Source organism: Lampetra fluviatilis, chromosome 15 (assembly GCF_964198595.1).
Source record: "Lampetra fluviatilis chromosome 15, kcLamFluv1.1, whole genome shotgun sequence".
In the NCBI taxonomy this organism is placed as follows: domain Eukaryota; kingdom Metazoa; phylum Chordata; class Hyperoartia; order Petromyzontiformes; family Petromyzontidae; genus Lampetra; species Lampetra fluviatilis.
Window position 1 is genome coordinate 4,692,162 of NC_136289.1, and position 25,189 is coordinate 4,717,350.

Below are 25,189 nucleotides of genomic sequence, written 5' to 3' on the forward strand. Positions count from 1 at the left end.
GTAATTAAATGTTGTTGCTTTTATAGCATATAGAGGTAAAAGCAATACGTTAGAATTGTTTCAAGCTAAAGGGGAAAATGGCTGAGTGAGCGGCTGTAAAGGCCAGCAAACATTGTTAGTGGAACGTCGCTCGACCAACCAAATTTGCCTCCTGAACCTCCACATGTACACACTGCACCAGGTGCTCTTTTAAGGCTGAGTCAACTTAGGGGAGACACAGGACAGCCTTAACTAGTGCGTGTTATTCATTTTGCGTATAGGCAGGAATCAAATCCAGATATCTAAGCACTACACTACTATTCCAAAGACAAATAAACCCCGAATAGCCTTAACAGACAGTTGGGGCAAATGCTGCGATGTTTACACACCACACCAGGTACTCATTTGAGGCTGAGTCGACCTAACGGAGGCCCAGGACCGATTCAGATAATCGTCACTGGTGTTGACCGTCAGCGGGAATTGAACTCATGTCGCCAGAGGTTCGTAGTGCAGCACGCTCACTGCTACACCAGCTCCCCACTACTCCACACACACATATACACCCTACTCAGCACACACACTGCCCCAGACACACATTTCAGATATACACCCACAGAAAGCAAAGTCTGCCAATCACCAATTCGACGGTGACGTCAACACAGCACTTGTGCCAGGCTACGTGCAATTTCAGGCCACGTAAAGTGTTGAAGGCTCACTGTCATTACGTCACAGAATAGCCCGAGGTGTTATGAGTTGACTGATTGAAATTACTGGCAGATGCACCACATGTGCTACCCACTGTGTAAGTTTGCTGCGATTTAGCCACCCGGAAACTCTGTTCGTTGTTGTGAGCATCAAATCTTTGCCTTCAATTGCTGTACAAAAACACACATACAACAACTGCCGTTTCGTCATTAAGCAGCGGTGACGTTACCACAGCGCTTGTGCCATGCTAGGTGCACCTATATACATACACACATAAAACCACAGGGACGCCTTTTGGCGTCCTCTAGTCTAACACCATTTAAAACTAGGCTCCAAAGAAGGCTGTCCCTGGTGTGGATCAATCAGTTTCAAAGACAATGCATATATTATCAGAGTATGTTTTTTGTTTGCATTCTGACCACAAGTATTGTGGTTAATGCAGGCATGATTCCTTGTAAAAGGTTTCAGTTTGGTGTTTTAACATCTTAACACCTATATTCTTGGTTCTTTCGGTAAAGTCACGTAAAAGGGAAATAATAAAATAATAAAATAAAACAATAAAATTATCGTGAAGTTTCGATTGCAACACCTGATGATGATTGCTTGTGTTGCAATCGAAACGTCGTGATAATTTAATTGGTTTATTTTTTATTATTTTATTATTTCCCTTCTACGCGACTTTACCGAAAGAACCAAGAATATGAATCCCTGCAGTCACGAAAGCTTTACATCGAAATCTTAATACCTGTTTTGTTTCCAGAAAAAAAAATGGGAAAACCTATTCCTCATACCACACACACCCATAGAAAAAAAAAGATCCCTTGTATAGCCTTGCAAACTGTTGGGGCAAGTGCCATTAGCTAGCACCTATTGGTGGTTGGTGGTATTGACAGCATGTAGCCCTGCCACCTGAATCACCCAAGTACTGACGTTTACATACTGCACCAGGTACTCGTATAAGGCAGAGTCCATCCAGGGAAGGCCAATAATTTGTTCAGACATCGCTGGCCACTGATTGTTAACAGTTGCTGAATGACGAACTTAGGTCATCTGATTCATTGCACGGTTCGCTATCCGTTTCATCACGCCCCACTGACTTGCACCGAACACTCGCACACACAAACCCAAGTAGAGTGTTAATTGCTATTCATACATCTATCATTTTTTGTTCCAATATTATTTTACGAACAAAAACATATTCATCTTCTTGGTTCTTTCGGTAAAGTCACGTAGAAGGGAAATAATAAAATAATAAAAATAAACATAATCAAATACATTTCTCACGACGTTTCGGCTACAACGCAAGCAGCTGTCCTCTTGTGAAGAATAGGGCTGTCGGACTTTACCGAAAGAACCAAGAAGATGAATCCCTGCAGTCACGAAAGCTTTACATCGAAATTTAAAAACATATTCAATTTAAATATACTCATTCGGACAATAAACAGCTGTTTTGGTCTAGGCATAACACACGTTTTTATTCAAGCTTATGTTCTGTAGTCACACTGCCCTGTCAGATGTTCCTTGCCACAGCAAATGGTGTTCCCACATTCACACCTTTCCAGCCCAGCCAAAGTGTATCCAATACAACGTTTCTAGACCAACGAAGGTATCGGTATTTGAAGAGCACGATATTACTAATCTATCCATTGAAGACATAAAAACCCACGACTCTGTGATGCAATTTAAGAAAGGTAAAAGGCTCAAGCCTGCAATTGCCTGCTCATGCCATTGCTGCAAGAAGAGTCTCCACTAGAGGGAGCTCTGGTGAGCCCCCGAGAGGGGATTTGTGTACCGCGCTTCCACATTGGCCAGACGTCTTTAAAGAGATGGAGGTACCCACAAGAAAAAAATTGCTCTGCAGTCACACTGCCCTGTCAGATGTGCTAAAAACAATTGTTTTAGCAGGTAAGAGCCCACGGAGCTATTTAGCTCTTTTTCAGGCGCGACCTGGCCGCAAACAATAACTTGACGAAGTGGCTTATCGCGTGGAAATTTTTGGCAGCCAAATACTCTAAACGCATATTGCTAAACGTGGAGGGAAAAACCGGAGAACCCGGAGAAAAATCCATGCGACCACGGGGAGAACATACAATCTCCAAATATACAGCAGGCCTAAGGGTTGGGATCGAACCCATGGCCTCCTGTACACCAGGCGAGGTAGTAAACATCTCGCCACCACGGCATCACACACGATCAGCCTATCACCAGACTGTAGTGTAACTATTTATACTGCTGAGTGGACAGAAGTCAGGGAAATTTGAGAAATGTGCACCATTGTTTCAACTGCCTTGCCAGGATATTTAACTTGCGACCTCAGGATTGTAAGCCGAGTGCTTACTATTACAGCAAGGCAGCATCTTTCTATGCAATTTACATCACTGTATTGTATTTCTCTGCTTCCCACGATGATTTTCATATGTAATCATGTTGACAATATCTGCAATCATTCTCATTACCATGTAAATTACTTTTCCAGTTGGCGGTCAAAGTTGGTTTCCCTTAATCAGGTGACTTTGGCCATCATCCCTCCAGGACAGTACTGATGAGTACCACTTTGTTGAAATTCAGTGGTGGTCGTCCTATTGATAGACTGGCCCCTGTCATGGTAAGGTGGAATCTGCGCCACGGAATTAGGACCAACAATCCATATCAGCGCTGACAAATGCTCATTTTCGTAGGAAAACACTTTAACAATAATTAAATAACCTTATATGAAAAGTGCATTATTAATAAAACAGTATAGATATGTAGTGAGTCCAACTGAGTCGCAGACGTTCTTTGCAGGCAACACTTTTATTATGACATCAACACCTAACACAAAGGAGTAACTGCCCCTTCACCAGATACAGCCTAGGGTGGTGACCACCCAACTAACTACGCTATACTGTGGAGTTACAACTATGAAGGGTCGGGCCCTCTCACTCGGGTCCTCGACCACGTGTTGATGTCTTGCAGGACGTAGGGGTTCAGCTTGTGGACATAGAACTTCAGGTTGTAAGATGCAGCGACCCCAGTCCCTCTCAGGGACCCACCTTATATCCCCCCCACGGGTTGGGGCTGCTCCGCCCTCGGCCCCGCCCGCCTTTTGGAGCCTTCTAGCTCCCTCTCGATCCCTCTCGAGAGCTCTCCCGCACACGTGACCACCCCCTTGTCCCCCCACCTGGGGGCCTCTCTATGGACACTCCAGATCACGTGTCTGTTGGGTCAACCAGAGTGCCATGGCCCGGGGAAACCCTGCCCCTGGGCTGACACTCTTCTACTCCCCCCTATGGAAGCCCGCGCTACACGTTATGTGTGGTGCCGGCGCTATCCCAGCGCACGCCAAGCCCCGCTAGGTCTGGTACTACACCCACCTACGGGGTGTACGCAATTACAGTGCATTGCGTGCCGTGGCCCTCTCAGGCCGGCACCATACAGTGACATCCCTCATGTCACGACGGATATATAAGGAACACATTTAAGGAGCTATGCACTTTAAATTATTCGACTAATATATTTTACTGCCTCTACTATGAGCATCAAAGTTTACCTTACAGCATAATATTTCCATTTAAAAATGCTGAATAAATGCTGCATATATACATTCTTTACCATACTTGCTTATCTTGGTTTTTAAAGGGCATATTTAGCTTTTAAACCTGAAAACGTGAATGTAACACTTTCAACCTCAACAAAACAATTCGCACATTCTTACTTAATGACGGTTGCTTGTGTTGCAATTGAAACTTCGTATTCTATTATTTAATTAATTTTCTTTCTACGTGACTTTACCGCAAGAACCAAAGAGTAATTACTGCAGTCACGAAAGCTTCAAATCAAGTTCGCACAAATCTGTTCCGTAATGTTTTCGTGAAATAAACGTTGTTATTATTCAAGAAGCAAGCTGCGAGTTAAGGCTTTTGACAGACATTGGGTGCACGTTGAACGACGAATTACAATTTCAAGCGGACTTCCCTGTTCTGCCAACAACATTCCCTGGAATTGTGATCTCACAGCGTGAAAAACAAAGAGGAGTTTTGATATGGTGATTCAACTCTGCAATGGGAAAGGAATTCAGAGAACGGGAATGGACTACTTGTGGATATAGTCCACTTCATTCTGACGTAGGAATGTGGAATGTTTGAAACGAGCTCAGGACTGCTAGTAGAGATGAGTGCTGATCATTGGAGAATTAAGATACTAATAACTTTGTGGCTGTGTATACAGCACACTGACCTGTATAAGGGATCTCAAGCACTAGCATTGTAACTGTCAAATTTATATTTACAAAATAATGTTGAATTCCCTTTCTCCCCAATTTATTCCAATTGTGTTATTGGCATCGTGTCACGAGGTGACGAAGCCATTGGCATACAATCCCCTCAAAACGGTCCTGTTACCATTTACATAGCAGTGATCAAACCTTCCCACACACTCTGCTATGACGTGAAGTATCACAGGAGCAGTCAAACCAATAGTTGTATTACTCAGAGATGGAATATATATTTTTAATCTAGATTGAAAATTAATTTCTTTAGAACTGCTTTTTTTTATTAGTTTGTTGTCCTTCCCCCACAGCTCCGATTAGCACGGTTGGCTACGTACGGTGAGAAAGAAGTTAAAAATACACGCACACATATGGTGACAGCTGGGATATCCTTCATCAAACTGGATATTATTTGTATTACTATGCTTGTTTACCAAAGAAAGCTTCACTGAGTCTCATGACTCTTTTTCCAGGAGAGTCCTGCCAAGTTTTCACAATAGGGGGGCGATGATTGACAGGATTACGTTATTCCAATGGAGTAATTTTGTGGTGTTATTTTCCTATTTTTTTAATTGACACCAGCGCACAACGGCCCACCCTTATGAACGACGCCACGGAATCTTTAACAACCATTCTGAAACAAAGACGGTGCTGCATTCGTATGGCAAATACGCCCGCAGTATTAACTGGGCGGTCACTGGAATTCGAACCTACACACATTCAAATAACGTGCAAAAGCACATTTAATATAGCAGGGTGATCCCACACATGGGGTCACCTTGCTTTAGATGTAACAGAGATTGCCATCTGTCACACGACAGTCTAATCGATATTTGAATTCTTCAGGCTATAATGTGAGCAAACGAAAGTGTACAACCAAATTTCACCGGCTGGAGTTTCTGTGCAGCCATATGTGACTGGGCTGAAACCTTTAAGTCTCATTGGCATCACATCGCCGCTTCACTTGATTGAGATTCCAGTTAAATCGAACGCGGCTGGCCAGAATTCCAACCCAGGATCTCTGCCGTGCCCTGTCCTCTTTGCCACCTGGCCAACTCAACATTTAGCTGCTTAGCTCAATACCGTTTTAGGCAGATACTGCAGTTGCTTTGCTGTTGCTATGTTCAATAATTTTCAATGCATGAACATTGTCTTTTACCACGATCAAATATGCACTATGTGCAATATTGTGTGCAAGTGATAACTCCAAAAACTCGCAAGTCTTCATTGGAAACAATGTCTCACCATTTTGTGCTTCCTAGCCAAAACCACGTATACAAATCACATATGCAGGGCTATCTGTTTGCTGATACTCCACTAAGATAAGAAAACAATTATAGAGAAATGTTTTTTTTTATTTCAAAGCATCTAAATGCCTCTCAGTACGCACAATCAATCGTTCAACACCTCTCCCCTGTAACGTACGGAGTCATCGGCTTCACAACATTCAACGAGCTGTTGAGAAGCAGGTAAGAGAAATCAGTGGGGTTGTCACTCTCTCTGTCGATTACCGTGGGTTAAGGCAGCTGTTTACGATTGGCTCAACCCAGCAAAATCACCCCTGATGCAACTTATGTCAGAAGAAAAAGTTGCGCGTAACTTTTTACGAAAGTAAAAGCACATATCAAAAACTTCCAAAAAGAGCACGGTACAGCATGTCCTTTGGTAAATTATTATCCCGTGTAAAGGATAGGTTCATATGTTGACTGCGGCTCTCATTGAAATAGCAGATGCCACACTCCACAGGACACCGTTAGCTTGTTGAAATAGCCACACTATTTGGTTCCATCGTTTTTTTTTATTAAGAAATGTTACGGTTCATCGGGAGCGAGATATATTTGAGTTCCCCTTTATGTATTATTTTGAGATGATCAAATTGAAAACTTGGGCACTTTGAAGCTCAATGTTACGTGAGTGTTAACTATTTTAGGACTTACACATTCATCCACGTGATAATCAAACATAGTGGCCGACGCATGCAAACCGCCTAGAGCCCTGTGATAATCCGCTGATGCCTGAAGGCCTGCCCACACCTTTTGGTCATGAGAGTTGTTTGACCATACTTCACCATACTGGTCAGTGACGGCTGGTGAAGGGGCAACCAGGATTCAATTCACGTGTTACTTCCCGTGATGTTAGCCATGCCCGGGTATCAAACTCAAATTGCCAGGGTTCATAGCACAGTGCGCTTTCCACTACTCCATCAATCTACCCCCCCCTTTTACAGATATTTTTCTACATGTATAACGGGAAAAAATGCTTGTGGGATGGCAATGTAGTGTGTGAACAGCCTTCATCCAGCAGCAGATAGACAGTATGAATTGTAAAGTTGTTGCTTGCTACCAGGGGCGGTTTCTTCATTAGGGCGATTGGGCGACGCACCACCAATGTCATTCAACCACAGAGTCACGCTAGCCGTCACTGTGCCTCTGGATATAGTCCAATCAGCGTCATGCTACGTTCTGTGGAGTACCGCCTCTTTTTGGGCGATTTCCCTCCGGCTGAGAATCGCCCCGAGTGGTCCCATAAACTTACATTCAAAGATGTTTTTTTTCGAACGGGGGGCGCTGCAATGCATTCTCTATGGCTTCCGGGAGGGCTCGCACTAACGTGCTTACGTCATTATACGTAAGCACGTTTCATCCAACAAAATAATTTGTCGCCACCTAGTGGAATCTTTAATAAAAGAAACATGAGTGGATTGTATTAATAGCGAATATAGAAACAAACAAGATGTTTTGTAAGAGTCACTTTATTTTTCATTAATATTAAAGAAGTGAAGTTGCCTTTACATGCTTAAGCTGTTAATTTATCCATTGCATGGGTGGACCTTATCCTTATCAATCATCCAGACATTTGCCCCCCCTGAGAGATTTTGCAGGAGCCACCACTGCTTGCTACTCTATTTATATAGTTATCATTTTTACGTCAGTCATAGTTTTCTTCGAGTCGATAACAACCTGTGCAGTTTTAGTCAAGTTTTGGTCTGCATGGCATATCGAGTCACTCTCTTGGTCCAGATGACTGAAGCAGCCAAGATGTAATTCACCTCTCGCTGTTAAATGTTTCGAGTGGTGCATGCGAATCCATAATAATAAGGTCAGACAATCAGTAAACTCATTAAATTTTGTATACACATATATAGTACAGTAGAGTAAATTTCCATTTGGGTTTCCCTCAGGTAATGAAGTCTCTAATAGCATTACAAAATTATCTTAGTATGCGTCTGTGTTCAGAATCACGAACATCGTTTTGTCTGAGGCGCGCTTCTGTCTGTGGTGGGTATGCATAGCTGCCGTTATGCTAGTTGATGTTCATCCACTTGTGGTCACTGTTGTCCAATTAAGTGAAGTACTTGAGGAATATTTTCCTCGTAAATTGCATTATCAAAATTAGCACCGTTGCCGCTTCATTGACACAGCAATTTATTTGCACCTTAAGGTCGGTTGGCGGAAATTTAGAGGTGTTCTTTTCCTCTCATGCCATAAACACATTCCTGCGGAGGGAGCTGGTAGGAATGTTGGGTTGCTCGGTCAATGGCCAGGGTCAACGGCGGCGTGGTGTATTCCGCAAATATGGCCGACTGTGAGGGCGGGCACAAGCCGGCGTGAGTAGGTTAAACGTTGAGTTTTATAAGGGCACCACGGGGTGACCAGCCCCTCCCCACCCAGCCCCACCCCTCCCACCCCCCACCCAGCCCCACCCTCCCCACCCAGCCCTTCCCCACCCTCCCCTCCCCACCCGGCCCCTCCCCTCCCCACCCTCCCCTCTCCACCCAGCCCCACCCCTCCTATATTTTGATGCACGACGGACGGAGACAATAATCCCCTGTGGGCTGGTGTAACCAGAAGGTTCCTACCAGAAAAATGCCCGCTTATTGTCATTGATTAACCTGTTACTTTATCTAGATTTGAAGTTTTCGTGACTGTAGGGATCCATACTCTTTGGTTCTTTCGGTAAAGTCACGTAGGTATAAAATAAAATAAATTGAGCAATCATTGGAAGGATGTTATTAACCAGATAAAACCCTAGCTGCTTTGTATTGGTTGTCATCTATCATATCTGCCGGGTACTTCTACACCACGCAGCGCTCGCCCTCCCCCTACCCCACACCCCCACACCTCCCTCTCCCCCCTTGCTCCTCCCCGTTTCTTACCTATATAACCTCTTACCACGGCTAACTATCTCTCTCACTTCAGCAAAAAATGTTATTGCTGTGGTTTTCCCACCTGATGATGATTGCTTGTGTTGCAATCGAAACGTCCTGTTATTTTATGTTGAGGAAATAAATGACTCGTGCCCATTTTCATCAGCTCTGTAAATATTTTCTGAGAAACTCCTATACATTTCCAAAATAACATTCTGAAATAACTTCCAACTTTAAAAAACACGTTTGAACATTTTTCCATTGTTTCTCAATATTTAATTCATATTTTCCACTGCTCAGATTGAAAGAAGAAAATACTCCACAACTGATTTTGTGTGTACAAAAAAATAAAAACACACTTTTTTAATTCGGTTAATCAGCTAGTCTTATTCTATTTGAGAGTTTACGTTGATAATACATCAGATACATCTACGTATTGAGCCAGAAACCAGTATAATAGTGTAATGTAGCTCTCAGAGACACCATCTTGTCTTCCATATATTTATTATGAATAAAGTCCGCTGACAACTCAACGAGTAACCGCGAGTGACTCTATACACCGGGGTGGTTAGACAACTCTATTCAGAGACAACATAGCTTCTAGTCTCAAGACAACTCGTAGACGATAGAGATGACCCGTTCCAAGGCGACAACGATGACAGCCATGATACCCCACGCCGGCCCTTAAGCCTCGCCCTATCCGGCCACGCCCCTATTCTCGAATTCTCCTCGCCGCATCTGCTCCTGTCCATCACCGCCCTAATTACACTTCCCCCGCCATTGGATCCCGTGCTCCCCCTCACGTGATCCTGTCAACTTTGTCTCATCAATCGTCATTAACTCGTCCCGGGGAACCATACTGTCCCCCTATCCCTCCGTATTGTCTTTACATCAGTGATCTCTCATTATTTGTGACACAGCATTTATTTCCGGGAGGCATATCCTCACAGATATTATCCTCCCTTTTGACTTGTCATTTTACTCTCAGCAATCCACAGCATTGATAAACGAAGGCATACAGCCAAGGCAAGGCGGTGTTCAATCCCTGATGCTGCTGTACAATTTGTACTGTATACTGCTTAATTCTTAAATCGATAGATTACCTTTATATGACAGTTTCAGTCTGTATCACGTTCAAATACAATTGTATCACAATAAGCTTTATAATAATCACCTAAAGTATATAGATTGTAGTAGATATAAAGTTATAGCCATTCTCAATCCACCAATGGATGAAGGCTTCCCCATGCCATATCGGTCACTGGTGGGGGGTGGGGGGGTGCCATATTTCAATACGTTGATTAGTGCGGGTTGGTGAAGGTGGTGAGGGGTGGTGGGGAGGATAGGACACGGTTGATTGTGGCCAGGAATTGAACTCGGGTCGCAGGGTTAATGGTGCAGCACACTAACAACCGCAATCACAGCTCCACCCGGGGTAATAAGAGTTTTTGGTGGTGCAACAGTGGTTGAGTGGTTCCCACATGGCTCTAAATTAAGTGGGAATACGTATGTATTCTCATCCTGCTGATGAGGGAAATAAGGTTTTTTGGAAGAACTTAAGGATACATTTTTGTCCAGCATATAAAATGTTTTAATAACTTTTATTGAAATTTGCTGACTAGACCCTCCTGGACATCTGTGAAAAAGAGCTTCATAGCTCACCAGATTTATCCAGTCTAAATAAAGATTCGGATTCTATTTCGATTTAAAGCTTTCGTGACTGCAGGGATTCATCTTCTAGGTTCTTTCGGTAAAGTCACGTAGAAGGGAAATAATAAAATAATAAAAATAAAACATAATAAAATTATTCTCACGACGTTTCGGCCACAACGCAAACAGCGTTGTCTTCCCGACAGACCTGTTCTTCACCTGAGGATGGCTGCTTGCGTTGTGGCCGAAACGTCGTGAGAATTATTTTATTATGTTTAATTTTTTTAATTTTTTTATTTCCCTTCTACGTGACTTTACCGAAAGAACCAAGAAGATTCGGATTCTAATGCATTGAATTTAACTGAATATAAAGGTGAATCAGAAATCCGGTGTAATGACTGGGAATACGACTACGTTTGAAAATGTTACAGGATATGTTCCGTCTCTAAATTACCTTCATTTTTGAAAATGAATGGCTTTAACATGTGACTACATTTATTTTCAGGCAAATGTAACGTTAATAAGCATACAATCCAGGGAGGTCGCCAGTTCGATCTCCTGACGTGGAAGTAGAAACGATGACTGCAATTTTCTGAAATCTCTCCCCACTGCTTCTGGAGGTGCCACAGTGGCGAGATGTTAACTCTCTCGCCTGGTATGAAGGATGTCGTGGCTTCTATTCTGACCCTGATGCCTATATATTTGGAGTTTGCATGTTCTCCCCGTGATAGTGTGGATTTTTCTCTGGGTCCTCCGGTTTTTCCCTCCACATTTAGAAAAATGTGTTTAGAGTATTTGGCTGCTATACATTTCGTCGAGCTATCATTTGTGGCCAGGTCGCTTCTGAAAAACAGCTATCTAGCTCAGTGGGCCTTATCTGGTAAAATAAAAATATAGTTTATAGTTTATCCACCCAGCAGTGTCATGGGGTTCACCGCAGTTCGTCTATCAGGAGGCCACACGTGGTGGCTGGAAATAACGGGGGGTACTCCCACCTCTTCCAAGACGTCTGTCCAGCTTGGAAGAGTAGGCCAAATATCCTCTGGAAGGGTTGGCTGGAGTTCTCCAGACACTCCGGAGGCTCGTCTACTCTGAGTGGCATGGGGTTGCACCTTCATATGATTTGGCCAAGACAGATATGTGAATTAATGAAAACAATATTCAATCAAATGATCATGTTTCTTGAAACCAAAATAATCTGACAAGATTCGGTTTGGTCATTTAGTTAGCCTTGCACAATTGTGATAGGTAATCCAGCAAGGGCAGGGAGTGGGTTAAATGTATTCTAAAACATTGTGATGTAAATCATAAGCTCGCAACATTCAAATAATCTTAATTTTCTGCAAATATTCCTGTGCAGACATGCACGCCACGCGTACAATGCATGAAAACTATTCAGTTGCTTTTTTGTTAGACTGCATGGAGAGCCTGGAGCCGATGGATTCATACACGAACCACCCACTGAGTGCTTTCTGTGACAACCTCTCCCTGCTTTCATTAAACTTTTGTTTGTAAAAATAACGGTAAAGATGCACCCAAACTGCCAACGCCTGCCCAAAAGCCACTTCAAGACGCTGCTCAATGTCATTCAAAAAAGAGCAGGGACACTTTATTTTACCTTCATAGAATTCCTTTGTCAGGCCTTCAAAGACTACCTCCATTTGGCAAAAAATCCCTCGCCTTAAAACCGTTCACCTACTCTAAATCTTAGATCACGTGTTTGCCCCCATGTCTAGTCCACATTATTTCTGCAACTTTCCTGGCTTCCAAAAACACAGTGGGGGTTTTGGCAGTGCATGTGCATTTTTTTTCTATGCTCATTTAAGGTCTCTAGTCAGGGGCAAGTGCAGTAATGAAAATGAAATATATCAGCGTACAGACAAAACAGATGGACAGAAAATGCAATAAAATTCTAAAAAACAAACACCGCTGATATAGATTCATATAGAAGGACCGCTGTTTCCATTCATTAAATGTTATTTTATCATGCAACTAAACACGTGTTTAATTATTTCATCAAAACGGATTGTAGTTGGCTTGCATGCATCCCGGTTCATAGTCATTAGTTTAAGATAGACTCGAGGGGACCTATGATTCACCACCACCCACGAACCTCCAGCAATTTAATTGTCACGATTCACGGACTGCCATTTGGTTCAACGGTTATATTTTTGTTACATTTTTTCCATTTCGATGTCATTGTTTCTCCTTTTTCCGTTTTGTTCCTTCGGTTGTATATATTTCGCGAGTCAATGGTTAACATGACTATCATATCATTTTCATAAAAAACATATGTATGCTTACACACATTATTTTTATGCATATGTCATGATCTTTTAGTATGTATGTGAATAATTGAATTGATGATTTGTTTTACCCATAGGGAGCAGGTAGGCGGGTAGATGGGTAGATGCCTAGGCAAGTAGATTATAACAAATTATTTGCCAATACTGCATTGGCAGTGGTACACAAGCACAAATAACAGAAACGCAACACATTAAGTATCATTAACACCGCCTTAAATGTTTTAGGTAATGGCCCAGCTTCACAGCACATAGAGTCGCCAGAGAGGTAGGATTGTTGAGCCCTTAAGGAGCTAATCTGTCAAATTATTTAATGGATTCATAAGTTTTTAAAGTGCCTGGCACAGGATGGAGTTCAATAGTTATCAGTCGGAGCATGTCAGTGATCACCTACGAAAACCATAATTAACGTAGGTATTACAATCCAGTTACTAAACAAGTAAACAAGAAATAAATGTGCCACGTTCATCTGTTAACACTGCTTTCTAACCTTTGATGCTGCTAATCCTGCATAATGCACGGGCATAGTATTGATTTGGAACCCCCCCAGCCCACCTCCTACGCATTTTCCATATGCTGAATTCCTCTTGATATGCAAATTATTTTGTCTAGGCGCTCTTCTTCCCACCTCCCCCCCTCTAACCCAGCTTAAATATACGCTCCAAGCTTGGTGGTGTTTCATTCTTCGCCTGAGGACGGCTGCTTGCGTTGTGGCCGAAACGTCGTGAGAATTGTTTTATTATGTTTTATTTTTATTATTTTATTACTTCCCTTCTACGTGACTTTACCGAAAGAACCAAGAAGATGAATCCCTGCAGTCACGAAAGCTTTAAATCGAAAAAAAAAAACAAATATAGTGCACAAGGCTCATGGTTCTTAACTGTCCATCTTCAGATTTGAAAGAGGCCAAAAATATTCGCTGACCCATCGCAGAATACCACATTTCACATTGCCAGCCAACATTTACCTAAATGTTTTTTTCATTTCTTAGTTGTTTGATAAGTAGGACAATAGCTGTTATTTTAACCAAGTATGAGCCCATAGAGGCTGCGTGTCTGTTTAGAAGGCAAGATTAGAGGGAATACCATTTCAATTTAGCATGCTTCTCCATTTCGGCAAAACAACTAAATGCAGTGCAGAAAGCTAATATATGAAAATCTATCCATGAGCCAAATCTTATCTGTAACTCAAGCACAATTGAAACACATTTTTTTACAAAATGAAGGCTTTTCAGAAATATCCAGAATAATCTTGGAGCAGTTTGGCAATTCGTTTGATAATTTCCCCAACGATGCTCTAATTTGTTAGTTTTTTTCACGAGCCTGTTATTCTTTCAATTCTCAGATATGCAGAAGTTTTTTTTTTAATGAAACTCAGAATTAGCACAAATAAGTAATACAAATGGTGTGTACCAGTAGAGTGCCCAATGTGTTTTAAGGGTTTTAATTTACCATCAAGTATCCAAGCCAACCTTGCCAATTAGGGGTACTTAACTATTCAGTCGCCGCATTTTTACGACCGCTGCTTTTGAGAGTCGTAACAGAAATCCACTGCCGCTTTGAGGTTGTAGACGAACCTAATCTACTTTGACAAATTATGCACGGCTTCAGTGTGTGCATATGCTGTGAGATAACTCTCATGCCATGGTTTTCTCTCGACAGGGGCCCTAAGCCACCACTGGCTTAGGGCCCCTTAAAAGACAATGAGGAACAATCTCGCCACGCTCGCTCTGAGAGCGCGGGGGAGACAGTGGAGGAGCCGGGTGATGGAGTGACGCGAGCCCTTACCGCAGTTCTCTTCGTCGGCACCGTTCCCGCAGTCGACGACGTTGTTGCAGTGCAGCGGCTGTGGCAGACACACGTCGCTCAGATTCCCGCACGGGAAATGGCCCAGCGGACATTGCCAGGCCACCACACCTGGGAGGCGGGGGGAGGGACACAAAGACAAAGATTCCCCTTATAGCACAAACAGAATTTTTAGGGGTCAAGTGCTGAGTAGCAGCACCTATGAAGGCCGGCACAGCAAACGAGAGGTTGGGTGGCCGGCACCGCACCCCTCCGCCTTTTCTCCCAAGTGGCGATGCTTACACACCACACCAGGTACTCATTTTGAGGCTGTGTCGATCTAAGGGAGGCCCAGGACCAGTTCATATAATAGTCACTGGTGTTGGCCAGTGAGTGGGATTCGAACTTGAGTTGCTGGGTTCATAGCGCAGTGCGCTAACCACTACACTACTGCTCCCCACAAATATATATATATATATACATGAAGACAAAACAAAGGTCCACCGTGTAGCCATAACAGACTGTTGGGGCAAGTGCTGTTAGTGAGCAGCACCTATTAAGGCCGCAATGGCACTCGAGAGGGTGGGTGGCCAACACCACGGCAAGCCGCCTTTGTCTCCCCAGTGGCAATTTTTACACACCACACCAGGTACTCTTCTGAGGCTGAGTCGACATAGGAGAGGCCCAGGACGGGTTCAGATATTCTCCACCGGTGTTGGCCGTGAGTGGAAATGGAACTCGGGTCTCCCGGGTTCGTAGCGGAGCACGATAATCGCGACACTACTGCTCCCCCTACATATATACACACGTGCACATTCACACACACATGCACGCACGTGCATAGATGAGTATCTATATAGGCACACACGCGAACACAGCACGTGCATACACGTGGGCACACGCATATGCACGCACAAAAAAAATACGCACAAAACGCACGTGTAGCGCACGCAAAATCTGTTTCCGTTAATACACGTTCTCATCATCCAACTATTGCCGTCAAGAGAAAGGGAAGCCAGATTTATGTGAAGTTGTGGTAGGGGAAAACCTCTGGATGTGCAGCAGATGAAAACCTCGGGTTTTGTTCGCAGACTCGAATGGAGCCAGTACTGTGACTGAAATAACACAGCGCCAAGACCATCCACGCTCTCGTTGTCGCAAAATCTCATACGACATCAGGGGCCTTCATGCCGAACGAAAAGTTATCAAGAAGTGTCCTGGAGCCTCTGTGAGCCTGACACGGAAGGGGACTGCCTCCACCTTTGTTGATGCATTTTTATTAAAGGCCAGAAATACTGCTTTGTCACGTATGCTGTAAGACGTACCAGTCGTAGTTTGTTTACTATATATACTCATATTCAAATACATGGGTTTGAAATATAACTCAAAAAAGAAACATGGTTTAATATAGCTTTAGCATGTTTCATTTAATTTTCTTGGGATGTATTCCTATTTAGATGTGCACCCGCTTCGTTTAAAATCTAGCTGACATATACAATTTTAATATTATTCATATTACAATTATATTTCTTTATGCAGTATCGTTTATAATCTCCATACAATAATATTTAGTTTTTAAGCTTGACAAAAAAAATCTGAAAATCCTCTTTGGATTTAAAATTTTAAATAGAGTATGTATATACACATACCCAGGGAATTTTCAATAGGTTTCAAGGATTTTTGCCACGAACATCGTCCTACTTTGAATGTACGGAAAAGCCTTGCCGAGTAACAAACCACAGCACACAAAAGGAGAACACGTTAAAGCTGCGCAGAGGAAATGTAAATTTGTTTTATTCAAAGTGGATTTTAAAGCTTTTAAAAAATCCTGGCGCATTGGCTAAGATGCGAGTCCACAGTTCAAGTGCCGAGGTCTCTCTGCATGCCTAACGAGCATGGGATGATTATGCTCACATCCCGGACCAGTTGTAAAAACAAAAAAACTCCACGATCCCATGGCAGGGACCAGTTTATCCGGAGGACAACCACTGATTTTTCACACAGTGGCATTCCTTACATTGACTCCCCCCCCCCCCGCCACATCAGAACAACGGAACAAGTCAAGTCTTCACCTGAATTTGAACTCTCCATTTTCTGAATATGATCTGAGCACCCAGACGTATAAATAGGCAGTACAACCGCTCATCCCTACTGGAATACATGCAAGTTTGCCTCGAGTAACTTTCGGCAGATGTGCAGATGGCCCAGGCTGATGTTCTATAAGAAGACAATTTATTCAAAAAACTTTAAACATGTCAAAAAGCTATATTGGTGGTGAGCCCACAACAATAAGTGCTGGCAGATGCAAGCTATAGCCCAGTATATTGTTATAATTCTAAATAAACTACAGCCAGATAATTTGCAGTATTTGCTGCCCTGGTGGACTCGGACGGCAAGCAAGCATGACAGGCCATTATGTGAGTATTTACTTTGAAAGTGCTGGAAATATTTAGCTGACCTCTTAATTTTGCACAGAGCAGATAATGAATGTGTGTGGATATAATCAATAAAATAGGTGTTAACCAAATCATTTTGAGTGTGAGGCTGCTGATCTGCCTCTGACGTGCTATACTATTTTGACAGGTTTGTTAATTATACATCATTAAACAAACAAGGTTATGGCTTTCCACAGTATACTTTGAATCCCCTGCTTCGTTAACTTATCAAACAATTAGATTTACAGTTAATTGGCTCATTCGCACTGTGCCAGAGAGTCAGCGTGCCACTGAAAGCAATATTAAATCAAGTCGGTGGGGTTAATTCACTTAGCCAATTATTCTTCCAAGATTCATAAAATCATTACCACTTTGTGTGAAGAGTGTTTCTTCTATTTGAAAACTCACGCCTGGACGTAAGAATGTGAAATGTTCACGAGCTTGTTGGGGCACTTTTGAGTGTTTGAATTGGAAAAAGCATTTGATATCCAACAACCTGTCGCAGTCAACATCTGATCCCTGGCGTCTACTGTTACTACAACCACCAAACATGCACATATACCATAGTCTCCGAAATATAAGATGCGTTTTTTAACCTGTGTTTTAATGCAAAAGTTGGGGGTAGGTCTTGTAATCCCATAGGTAGGTACGTGTGTGTGTGAGGCCAGATTTATATAAATTAATCAACAGTGGCCACAAGTTTGTGGCGCAGCTTAATTCCTGGAGCATCTCATAATCCAGAGATTATGGTAAGACATGTGCATATTATAGCCAGTCAATAGTGGACAGTCCATGGACAGAATAGCCCCTAACCATAGAAATCTGGAATTTCCAGGCACTGATGGAGATGAGCACTGCTCGACTGAGCATGTACACCCTTTGGCATTGAAAAAAGAAACACAGCAATGGCTGTTGCACATTCTTTCAGCTGTCCTACTCCGTCTAATTGACTATCCAACATGAGGCAAAATAGTCGAGACTGAAGGCAGCCAAGCCGGAGCATTGTTCCTAAGCTCGCGTTGTCCCAAGAGAAGCTGGGGCTTGCACGTGGCTACGGGAAATAGAAGCAACTGCGGGCGTGCGTGTCTTTGTTTGTTTGGGAGCTATTCGCAGTGGGTCACATTCACGGTGACACCAAGGGATTTGGCGAAGAAGACTTTGGGTGCAAGGCGGTGTGTGTGCGCGTCTGCCTTTTTATACGCTTTCTATTAACTCACTCTGTTGTTGTTGTCGTATCCTCAAATCTTATAACTCAATTTTAACCCACTTCCCAATGTGCTATCAACTGCAAACTTGGTATACTTATGTAATGCGAGCGTAAATGAGCAGGTCGGATGTGATGATCCGAGAGGGAGGAGTCAGGGGCACGTGGGGGAGAAGTTATAGCGGGGAGACAGGAACACATCTGGGAGCAGTCGGGGGAGTGAAGAGGGGAGACCACGTTGGGTGGTCGCCGTGCCTCAGCCTGGTGACTGAGGGGCTCATGACGGCGCCAGCCAGCGGGGTGGAAGAGAGTTGGGAATAGAGACAGAGTGAGGCCACGCAGGGCGGAGGTTGGAGAGTGGCGAGATCGCCACACACAGTAAGACTCGGCACCGTCGGCCAGCGGTGACCGAGCATGGAGGAACGGGGAGCAGCGGTGGAGCTGCAGTGAGAGCAGCTGGAGGACTGCACAAAGGGGACCTGCAGCGGAGCTGTATCTGAGCGAGAAAGGCTATGGGAGCGAAGGCAGCTGTCGAGCTGCCAAGCGGGGAGGCTCTGAGCGAGGGCCGTGTGGGACAAGTGTAAAGAACCCAAATAAAGGACAACGGAGACAGACCCAGTGAACGAGTCCTTTATTACACTGGTGTTAGAAGTGAAACGGCATGTTAAAACAGCTCAGAAGAAAGAATATTCCTGCACCATCATCTGCTACATCATCCGACGACGACGAACTTCCTCAGGCGGTGGACCTGCCTGCGATGGAGGAGGAGATCCGTGCGGGAACGAGTACGGGTCCGGGAGTACAAGATGTCGCCGCGTCGGTGGGCCCGTCCGTGCCGGAGGACGCGGACTTACGATGGAGCCAGATGGCGGCGCAGCTGGAGACCTTGAAAATCGTGCTGGCGAAACTGGGTGAGCTCGTCACGCCGAGGACGGCGTCGGGGAGGCCCGGTGGTGATCCGCAGGCCTCCGCCTTGCCTGCACTGCCAGCGCCATCTGCCACGCGGCAATAAGACGCCATCTTGAGCGTGGCAGGGGAGAAATGGCGGGAAGCCGCCATCTTGTCTTCACCGCGGCGGGAAGACGCCGCCATCTTCAACATCGCGGCGGAGAGGCGGCCTTGCGCTGCCATCTGGAGGTGCCGCGGGGTGAGCAGCCTGCTGTGAGCTGCTGTTTTGCGAGGAGGAGCTGCGAGGAGAGGACGCCGACGTTGCAGCTGCTGGGGCAGGAGCTCTCCCGTCCTGGCTCGGGTGCAAGACAACGGAACAGTCAAGTCATCGTTCGAGTTCTGCGAGGCGTCTCAAGTTACCACCCTGCCGTCCTCTGCTCGCTGCAGCCCGGGCGAGTCGTAAACGATATGCACCCGGCCCTAACACACACCTCACCCATCTAGCGTGTGCTGGGGGGCGATTGTTCTCATGTCTCGAGCATGCGGAGCGCGGTTCGGGCTGTGTGTATGTGTGTGTGTTGACGATGGACGCTCTATCTGCTTGTTGCTGAGTGTCAAATAGTGTGTGTGCACTGCGGCGTGGAGTTGTTATCTTGATGGCGAAGTTAATTATTAACTCGGGAGCGTCGGGTATCCTGCGCTGTACCATCTCGTGGGTTACCGTGTGCAACGGGCTTAATTGAAAAATATTTTTTTTGGTGTATTGTGCTGCAAGGTGCCGTGTGCGATGTGGTTGTTTGCAAGAGAGAGAATATTTGTGTTGTTGCTGCAAAGTTACGACAGGATTAATGGTGTGTTGGTTGCCTGCAGATCTGCTTGCTATTGTGCTTAAATGTACGCGTGTGATCGCGATATGTTGACTGCATGTGCTGTTTACACTGTTCTGTACGGTTACGGGGTGCGATGCATTGGTTGACTATTGGGTTTGGGATTGTTATTAATTGTGCGTACCTGTTTGGAAATTGGTAAAAATTCGAGGGGACCCAAAAATTTGGTTGTATGGGTGTTTATGCACACGAGATTGCGTGTATATTTATAGGTAATTGCGCTTTTTGAGAGAGAGGGCACGCGGAGAGGGCGCGCAATGAGGGTGCGCGATGACGCCGTTGTGGGTGGCTCAGATGTTAAGGGTGATGGGGCCGTAAATTGGCGCCAAGTGGCGTCGCTCATTCGGTTTATTGCATGCAGCCAGGGGTTGCTTTGCGAGTTGGTGTGTGTAAGCAATGTGTTTTGGTAAAATATTGGTTAAAATTTCCCCGATGTAACTGCTGTGCGCAGCAAGCTGGGGCTGTGCGTCTATCATTGGTGGGGTTGTTACAACGTGACGGGGGATGCGTCTTGTGACCCCCAGCAAAGGGCAGCTGGGGTGCACGCACGGGGAAAACTGGCAACGTGTTCGCACGTTGGGCCGCCATTTTGCGCGCACGCGGGGTATAGCGATGATGCGCTTTGCGCAAGGGGTCGCCATTTTGAGTGCGCGTGAGATATTGCGAGAACGCGCTTGGCGAAGGGGACCGCCATTTTGAGCGTGCGGGAAAAACCTCGGTGGGGCAAATATTCCATCTCTTTATGCCTGCCATTGTTGATTGGGTTATGCACGAGTTGTGGTCACATCGGCCTATGGCTGATGGCTGACCTGACAGCCCGGAGGCGAAACCTCCGTGGTATGTCTCAAACTAATGGGCCGTGTGCTCATATGGCTCGGGGAGTCATGGTTCAGTTGTACGGTGGCAGACTGAACCTGGTGTGCCGGGGGCTCACGGGATTTGGAGTAGAGGTTCCGTTACGTGCCAGCGATCGGGGTGACTTGGCTAGCATTGAGCGGGGATTCTCTTTGTGGGTCCTCCAGCTGGAAGGGCCGCGGACTTGTTCCGCTCTGGGTTAGGGCGTTATTGAATCTATAAGAGAACATTGCCCCGTGGGGGGGGGGTCGATGGGGTCTGGCATTGCCAGGGGATGAACCTTCCCTGGGCTATAAAGCGTCAGACTATAAGATGCTGGTGTGTGTCCATCGCTGATGGGATAGTAAGGGAGGAGCATGGCCGAGTTGCTGCTCATCCCCGAAATTGCACTAGCCGAGAGTATGATCAGTGGATGTTGCTGTGGTTTGACGACCACGGTGAGGGTTAGGGCGAGTTAAATGTTACCGCTGGGGAGCATGGCTCTCTCCACGCGAGGGTGTGCGACTGGGGGCTTTGCTGAGAGTGACCGTGGGTACATGCTGTGTACGTGCGATGTCTGTGCTGGTCCTCAAGGGAGGACTGCTGGTGGGCAAGAGCAGGAAATTTTTTTGTTGTTGTTGTCACGTGTCAATAATATTGTTGTTAAAATGTAAATACTGGGGCATCCATCGCGTCTATTTGGGTAATTATTGGGGTTTTCTTAAGCGGGCCGGATTTACATCATCTCCACTACCCTGGGGCCGGGTGGCTGTCGTGTACGACATGCGGATGTGCGTTGTTGTGCTGTGCCTCAGGGGATTGGATTCTCCTTCTCGTCACAGATCTTCGGCGCCTGCCACACTGGGTGTTACCTGGTGTGCTAACTGGATGAGGACTTAAAGGAGCAATTGAGCGCCCGTTCGTCATTTCTGCTCTACCACTTGCTCTTTGATGTTGGACTTGAGCCGAGCGGATGGAACAACAACATGGATACGCTCTAAGACACCACATTCCTGGGTTGTGCGCGTGCGCCATTCTTGCGTGTCGGTTGCCGTTGTTGTGCATTGTGCCATTCTTATTCTTGTTGTTCTGTTCCGGTTCCGGATCCCTCCCCTTTCGTTACTGTTGTTGTTGTTGTTATAATCTCCGTTGTGTCTGGGGGACTCCTGATTGTGATGCCTTCGCTCGCATTATTTTGTTCTGTTTCAGCCGAGGATGGCTGGAATTTTCTCTACGGGGGAGGGTGGTGTAATGCGAGCGTAAATGGGCAGGTTGGATGTGACGATCCGAGAGGGAGGCGTCAGGGTCACGTGGGGGAGAAGTTATAGCGGGGAGACAGGAAGACATCTGGGAGCAGTCGGGGGAGTGAAGAGGGGAGACCACGTTGGGTAGTCGCCGTGCCTCAGCCTGGTGGCTGAGGGGCTCATGACGGCGCCAGCCAGCGGGGTGGAAGAGAGTTGGGAATAGAGACAGAGTGAGGCCACGCAGGGCGGAGGTTGGAGAGTGGCGAGATCGCCACACACAGTAAGACTCGGCACCGTCAGCCAGCGGTGACCGAGCATGGAGGAACGGGGAGCAGCGGTGGAGCTGCAGTGAGAGCAGCCGGAGGACTGCACAAAGGGGACCTGCAGCGGAGCTGCATCGGAGCGAGAAAGGCTACGGGAGCGAAGGCAGCTGTCGAGCTGCCAAGCGGGGAGGCTCTGAGCGAGGGCCGTGTGGGACAAGTGTAAAGAACCCAAATAAAGGACAACGGAGACAGACCCAGTGAACGAGTCCTTTATTACACTTATGTCACACTCATGACAATACTATATTCTATCCTAAAAAATTAATCATACATTTTTAAACCATCTTTTATATATGTTATGTTTCGGCTTGGGTCTAATTGTCCACACTCAACTGACGTTGGCTGTAAATCACCACAGTCCCTTACGTTATGGCAAGCTTCCTGGGCCACTTCCTGGAGTCGTGGTGTTTTGCCATTACAATTACGGTACATTTCATTAAAGCGTGTTTTAAAAAAGTATTTCTAAATATTACTTATTTTTGCTTTTTTTTTTAAACCTAATCCAAGAGATGATTTGTGCATTTGGAACGTTCACGCAGCACTGCAATGTGTCCATTTTAGATAACGGCTCGTGGAAAGAGATATCACTGAACTAATTCTGAGAGTACTTCAAGTGACCTCCTATCCACTCTGAGGAGTACACTTTCTTACATTCCTCGCTAAATAGAAAAGTTTGTTTCAAGAACAGTCAAAACTGACTTTTCCAGTCTGAAAGCTGCAATAAGCCACGTGAAGCACAGAACGAAATATAATATGATGGGCTTTTTTTTGTTCATGCGCAGTCATTGGTGACTGCCTGAAGATCATCCACTCGCTCTGCTTGAGAACTCAGTTTAATCATGGATGACTGAAACCCAGGACTCAAACCCAGGATTCCAGCAGTGCTGGCTCAGTGCTCTGTTTCCTGAGCCACCTGGCTACCCCCTTGGCTCCACTGATTCTGAATACCATCATCTCTGCGAATGCTCCTGAACAATGAGGTAAACATTATTGTAGCCAATTGCAATTCTGCTGCTCCAGAATTTTTGCGCTAATGCATGATCGTTAAAATAAAAAAGCCCAAGCATCCCCCTGCTCAGATGAGAAAAGGGTGGCCACATTTAGCTGTTTCCACCATTGATTCAGTTTTGGTAATTCCACATTCCTATGACAGAGTGCAATCATTCCATAAGACACACTATTTACTGCCCACAATGTGGTACTGATTCTAGAAACCGCAAAAGGATGGTGGCAGTCAAGATTTTAATTGTGAGTCAAATTCCCCGCCGCAGTGGGACCCAGCAATACAATAATTGTAACAACACATTTCATCATAATATTCACACGTGCGCCGTCCAAGCCAACTCATGTGGGTGACGAGCCCTGTGTCGCCTGCAACACACTGTATTTGGAGGAACAAACATTTAACTTTTTAAAAAGTGTGTAGAAAAATGTGAACATCCAGAAAACTTGGCCAGTGGTAGACATTGTACTGTCACATGCATTCCATAACGGTGATTTTTTTTTTCAGCAGGTGACATCAGAACGTTTTTTAAAAATAACTTGTCCTCAGGGCTAGAAAAAAAAAACCTTTCTTTCAATGGCATAACAACATCTAAACTCTAACATAGTTAGGCACTGAGACCTGAAAATACCTTGGATATTAAATTCTAAATAGATTTTTCCAATAACCTAAAGACCACATACCTGTGCGTGCCAATGTATTTATATATATATATAAATGTTAAACAATATTACCAAATGACATGCTTTGCATAAAATTATTCTGGGTGTCAAAACTAATTAAATAATAATAAAAATATCTACGTATATAAAATGTCAGAAATAAACTTGGCTGCCAAAATGTGGAACTAAAATCTAATAAGTTTAACGCTGTCAATGTAAAGCTGTCAAAACGCCTCCAGGTTCCAATGAGCCAGTTGTGCAAAAACCCTACATTCCTGCGGCGCAGATCGATCTAGGTCAATTCTCCACTTGGGAATACCTTGGTGATCCGCCCGCGAATACCAGTGGGCAAGTGTCACACGTTCACAGATAACCTCGCTCCACGTTGAAAGCATTCAAAGCTCCCTCTACTCTCAGGAGTCGGCACTTTGTGGAGGCCCGCGTACGAGGAACCCACGGAGGTGTTCCCCCTACGCACCTCCACGTTCCTAATCGAACAACGATTTGTCAGTTGCACAAAATTTGTGTGCTTTACAAATTGTTACAATTATTTATGTTATTATGATAAATAGGGCCCACGATGTTCGTCCCCCACTGCATCACGATTTAAGTTATACCGTACTTGAATGGGATACTGCCTGCGAATGCTCAGGTGGTTGTAGGCTCAGGCTACAAGGCAACCAGGAGTTGGGCGTACCGGAAAGCAGACTCTGGAATTAATCTGTGAGAAGCGTTGAGCGGCACACCTTTGAATGTGCGGGTTTTCTCTGGGCTCTCCACTTCATGAATGGCATGGGCCAAACGTCCCGCTGCAGGTACTTCATAAGAAGAAAACACTTTTTAGGCCCGAGGTTTACCCAGGCTGTCCTGGGTAAATAAAGGGCGTTATTAAATC

General features: G+C 45.0%; 1 protein-coding gene across 1 annotated transcript in view; it reads right to left on the reverse strand.

Annotated features, from left to right (window-relative positions):
- Positions 1-25,189, reverse strand: part of LOC144936111 (relaxin receptor 1-like) — a 336,972-nt gene that overhangs the window by 223,100 nt on the left and 88,683 nt on the right. The window contains exon 2 of the mRNA XM_078862984.1: positions 14,818-14,946. Coding sequence (XP_078719110.1) covers positions 14,818-14,946 — 129 coding nt within the window. The remainder of the gene's footprint in view (positions 1-14,817; positions 14,947-25,189) is intronic.